This window comes from Citrus clementina, unplaced genomic scaffold, assembly GCF_000493195.1.
Source record: "Citrus clementina cultivar Clemenules unplaced genomic scaffold, Citrus_clementina_v1.0 scaffold_6, whole genome shotgun sequence".
Taxonomy (NCBI): domain Eukaryota; kingdom Viridiplantae; phylum Streptophyta; class Magnoliopsida; order Sapindales; family Rutaceae; genus Citrus; species Citrus x clementina.
This window is the reverse complement of record NW_006262139.1, coordinates 9915099-9920572: the sequence shown is the minus strand read 5'-3', so window position 1 is coordinate 9920572 and position 5474 is coordinate 9915099. Positions and strand designations below refer to the sequence as shown.

Genomic DNA, 5474 nt, shown 5'->3' with positions numbered 1-5474 from the left:
TTGTTTATATAATATTGGCTGGTAGGGATATCAAAAACACCCAACCAACCTAGACCCGGTGATGCGGGGCAAGTGGGCCGGGTTGGTCCTAGCGTCACTTGATAAGCCCAAGTTTCGGGCTAAAAACCTGATTTTATAATATATATTATTTTAAATGATTATATTTATTTAGCCCATCTATTACATATTTTTTTAAAAATAAATTAAAAAATATACATATATGATATCATAAAAATATAAAATCTAGACTTTTTAAGTACCAAAAAAAATATTCGGCTTGGGTGTCCGAGAAATATGTCCAAGCTATATTAGGGCATTTTAACACCTGAACCCTGCCCTCGGTTTTGCCATCCATACTAGTTACGCCAACTAATTGAATCTCTTAAATCTTCTTTTTGCACTTGTTAACAATTTATATATTTGTTTTTGATAATAAGAAAGATATATTTGACACCCCACAAAACCGCTATATACACCTCCAGCTTGCCAAGGGATAAGTGTTTTGCGCAGCAAATCCATGCGGCACTTAAACAACTTCTAGCACACAAGTCACTAAGGAAGCCTAGAACACTTCTCAAACTAGCGAAGTAAAGGATACTTGCAGAAACGCTAGAGAGACGTAAAAGCAATATGACCAAATATAATTTTATTACACACTAAAGAATAAGTTACAAGAGAGCTTGTGTGAGAGAGAGTGTGTGGTGGTTAGGATTGGCAAAAGTTCGGGTCGAGTCCGGGTTTGGGGCTGCCCGGGACCGGCCCACATGACACACATAGCTGCCCGGACCCAGACTGTGCCCGAATTTTTTCTATATGGGCCGAGCATAGGCCCGGCACTATCCGGACACAGGCTTTTTTTTTTCAGGTTTTCTCTGCCCGCATTTTCAAAGCACTGGGCGGAGGCATCCCTCATGCTTCAGCTTTAACTTCAAGCATACATAAAAGTTTACTTTTAACTAACAAACCAGTCATATTGTCCAAAACAAAAACAAATGTTTCAAGTCTTTACTTTTATAAAATCCAAAATGAGCAAAGAAGACCTATAGGCGGTTATGGAATTATTAAAATTAATAAGGGAAAAATTTCTGACAGTAATTGATTTTATCAATTAGGACTTTTGACAGCTTTTTGCCCTTTCATTATAGCCTCCTCAACTTTCCAAAGTTAGTGGTTGGTGTGGATAAGTATTAATGCTTTTGTAAATAAAATTACATAAAAACCGATCATGGAATGAATATCAACACCGTCTGTTGATGTTGATTGTGAGATTGATACCTACTAGCCCCTAATTCTTCTAAGCAAATTGAATGAAATCGATGACATCTTTGGGTGCTCTTTCGGCACAAGTAGGAGCACGACGAGGAACATGAGAATCGTTCTTGTTTTTGAGATCTTCGCGCGATGATGCGTTTTGTTCGAAGAAAGAAACGGTGAAGGTAAAGGTGAAGGGAATGGCCAAGTTCAAGGGAACACATATGAGAGAGAAGAAACTAACAGAAATGATAGAGCAGAAAGTGAAAGAAGCAAATGAAGTGCACCAAGGAGATGAAACCTCTGTGGAGTATAAGGTGGCTTGGGACCAAGTTGAGGAAGTGAGCCAAGCCAAGGCTGATCTTAGGCTCAAGCTTCAGAACACAACAAGATCCTTTCGAATCCTTCTGTGACGGTTGTGCTCTGCGAGAAATGAAAAGAGTTGATAGGGGGAGGCAAGAGGTTCGTAGAGGGCTAGAGGCACGGTCAACACTGCATCGGTACCGGTGGGTGGTGGTTGTTGGTGGAGAGACGGAGGGAGGCGCCGACTGTCGAGGTTCAGAGATTTCAGTGTGTGTGTTGCGTTCACTCGCGAGTCGCGATTTAGGGTTGGGTTTTGGGGCAATTGGGCAAAGTAAAATATTTTTTCATTTTTATATTTTCCTCCTTTTTTTTTTACTTAATAAAAAATTGGGCACGAGTCCGGGTTCTTGGTGCTGTGACCCGACTCGTGCCCGGAAGCAGTCGGGCATTGAAAATCAATGATCGGATCCGCTTTTTCCATACATTCGGTCTGGGTAAAACTCGGACCGCATATGCCGAGTCTGAGCCAGGTGGGTTTTTTTGCCACCTCTAGTGGTGGTGGTTATGTGTGTGGTGTGGTTATGAGCAAATGAAGGGCTCACCCCTATTTATAGATGTGCTAGGCTAGGCCTAGGTGAGGAAGCTTCCTAACAAGTAGGTGCAAGTTGCACAAAAATCTCCTGAGGACTTAAGTGCAAAAGCCTAAAAAACTCTAGGATATTTGTAATTTATGGAGAGTTTTAGAATTCAGGCCAGACTGGGATGATCGCTAAGCGCACCATGGCTGACTAATTGTGTTGACGACCCATTGCTAAGCGCATCTCGCCTTTAGTACTAAGCACAATCCACTTCTAAGTGCTCTTAATTTCTAGGTAGACTTTTACTGAGCGCAACTACGCGCGCAAAATTAACCTCCGTTTTTCGTCATATTCGAGCAGCCCGTGACAAGCTGTTATTGCCATAGCCGCCCCCTATTTAGTTTTAGGATTTGTTATCCTTGATTATTAGCATTTAACTATAGGCCCCAGTAGATGGGCCCAGATTATTTGGTAAAGCCGCCCAGTCCTTGGATTCGAGCCGAAGACCATTTGGATAGGCCCGACCCAAAGGGCCTTGGGCCGAATCGGCCGTTTTCACGATCCTTAGATAATTCGAATAGTGCAGTAATTATAGGCTTAGATATTACAATAGTTAAAAAAGATTTTATTTCTCCATAGGCCACGTCAGAAACGCCCGGGCCAGCGCGTCCCAAAGACGAGGATACCCAACGCGCGATCACCCATCCACAATTCTCAAACTCCCTTCCATTGAAGCTCACACCACCTTTGCCCACCACGCTTCCCCCGTACAACAACAAAAACAAGGACTTCAAAAAAAAGTTAAAAAAAAAAAAATCAACTCTCGACTCCGAGAACCGCCGAGATGACCGATCCGCCGCGGGTGAACCTCAGCCGGCTTCGCAGCACGAGTAAGCAATTGAAACAAACGAGCACAACCTTCACCAACAACATCTTCACATTACTCTTCCTCTCTCTGATCTTGTACTCATTTCGTTCTCTCGTCGAGAATGGGTCCCATGTCCTCACTTCCTTCATCGATCGTGACGCCTCTCTCAAGTCCCTCCTCTCTCGCATCGACTTCTCCGACCACCACCCCTCCACCGCGCGCCTCCACCGCCACTCCCACCGGCGCCGCCAGCTCCTCCATCTGACGCGCGTGGGCACTCTCGGCGACGATTTCTTCTCCGGCGATGACTTTGACCGCTCGCTCTACGATCCTCAATTCAGAAGGCCTCTCAATGGCACTCCGGTAGCTCTCTCTTATTCCGGCACTAACGTTGGGTTTTCAAGTCAAATCGTCGATAACGGAATCGAAGTTTTGAAAATTGTCCACTCGGGTGTTGCTTTCAAAACCACTGGTAGTTTCGATAGAGGAGAAGTTGATAGTGATCGTGATGGTGCTGTCGATAATGAACAAAACAATGATAAAGACAATGGTCAAGAGCTGGAAAGCATTGTTGATTTGCAACTGTTTATTAAGGGGCTAGAGCTTGGTGGCCGTGATGCGGCGGCCTTGTTTTTTCTTGTGAGCTTTTTATCCGCTGCTTATGGTTGGGTAATTCTTGGGTTTACTGCAGTTTATTCATGGGTTCTAGGGATTGTGTTTGTTACTGTTTGTAATGATTTGATTGGGAAGTTTAGCTCGTTTGGTGGTGTGTTGTGGGATGGTTCAAGATTGGGGTTAAAAAGACTTACTGGGTTTATTCTGATGAGATGGGCTGTTAGAGATGCATTGACTCAGCTTCTGGGATTGTGGTTTTTTGGTGAAATTGAGGATCAGTACTCGTTTTTTAAGCTCTTCGTGAGGTTAAAGTTGATGCCATTTTCGATAATGTCGCCGTGGATTCGGGGGTTCGAGAAAGAGGTTTCGTGGTTTTTGTTTACCTGGGTTTTGTTGGATACAATGGTGGCATTTATATTTGCCGTTGATGCGTGGATTGCAATTGTGGATCCAAGGAAGACAGGGAGGGAGATAGTTAAAGAAGGTTGTTATTTGATATCAACAATGATGAATCAGGCTATACAAATTAAATGTCTGGAGGCTATACTTTGTGGGTCATTTACAAGATGGGCTTTGGCTCGCGTGGTTGGGAAATCTTTTGCTGCAATGTTACAGTCAGTTGCAGAGGTTTACTTTATGGTGGCTTGGCTAATTTTTTTCTTTGTTACAAGGTGTAGGGAGGCTAATTTGGAGGGAAGGAGGTTTGGACGGAGAGATTTGGAGGGCTTGATTGAGAGAAATAGATGAAGTACTTTGGTAATGTTGAGACAGTTTCACTTGCACTCATGGGGTTCAATTGTAATGCAAAAAGTAGCGGTAATCTTTCCAGTTGTTTTGTGTTGCTGTTTGCAGTTCCTGTGATTCAGCACTGTGACTTTGGTATAGTCTCCAGCGATGTGTTGTATGTACACTATGACGAGACGATATACTACTTGTGTATATGTTCCATGAGAAAGCTTCATGTGTAAATTTGTTGCAATTATTTCCTGGATGCATTGCAATACCTGTTCCTGGATGATGATAGGATTGAGAATGGTATTGATTTACCTTGCTTCTGGTATTAGTTATTTTGTTATGCTTCTGGTCTATTTTTACATTTTTCCAAATTTGTTGATCAATAATTTATTGATGTATTAAAATCATAGTAATTGAGTTATCAGCAAAATGGAGCAGGGATACGACATTGCAGAATATTATGCGTAAAACTGTTTCTTTATTCATCAAAGATATTTTTTCTTGATTGCATACTTTGTCTATATGCTTGTCTAGTATATGAGCATTTTACCAGCTTGTTTCCTGCACCTTATTTATGGGGCATTATGTTGGATACGTTATTCAGGAATAGGGGTTAAATTTAATAGATTAAGATTCGGGCAGGCTAACTTAGGAAGTTAGGCAATGTACTACCGAAGTTAGCTGAACTTTGGGAAGATGTAATTAGGAAAATGCTACTTGGGGCATTTATGAGATTGCTGTGACAAGCGGGAGATTGGGTGGTTATGTATCAGTTTAGAATTGTGAGGCATACTTGAGGGATCATCACTAATATCCTCACTTTTTGTACTTGTCTAGGAGTTCTAGTATCTACTTAAAGCTGGTAGTAGATTGTTTGGTGTTATTTCACATCTGTCCATCTTTGTAGGGAAAAAAAGGATGGATAACAGTGGCATGAGAGATGAAATCACATAGGAAGTTGGAGAAGATATGCATGAATTTTTTATTACTACGGATCATTTGTGCACTTTGTGTTTTGCACCTTGATTAGGGTGACAAATAAAGCATCAGTTTTATCATCTAGCAATAGCCGTATTTAATAAAATGTGGAAAACTGTGTTCTTATTGAACAAAATTTGAGAACT

The 5474-nt window shown here is 41.8% G+C and overlaps 1 protein-coding gene across 1 annotated transcript; it reads left to right on the top strand.

The window, feature by feature from the left end:
* The first annotated feature begins 2768 nt into the window (after window positions 1-2768).
* On the top strand, window positions 2769-4820 carry LOC18039946. Its single transcript, XM_006428687.2, has one exon. The coding sequence runs from the start codon at window positions 2977-2979 to the stop codon at window positions 4360-4362; it is 1386 nt and encodes a 461-aa protein (XP_006428750.1). The 5' UTR covers window positions 2769-2976; the 3' UTR covers window positions 4363-4820.
* Window positions 4821-5474: the final 654 nt, after the last annotated feature.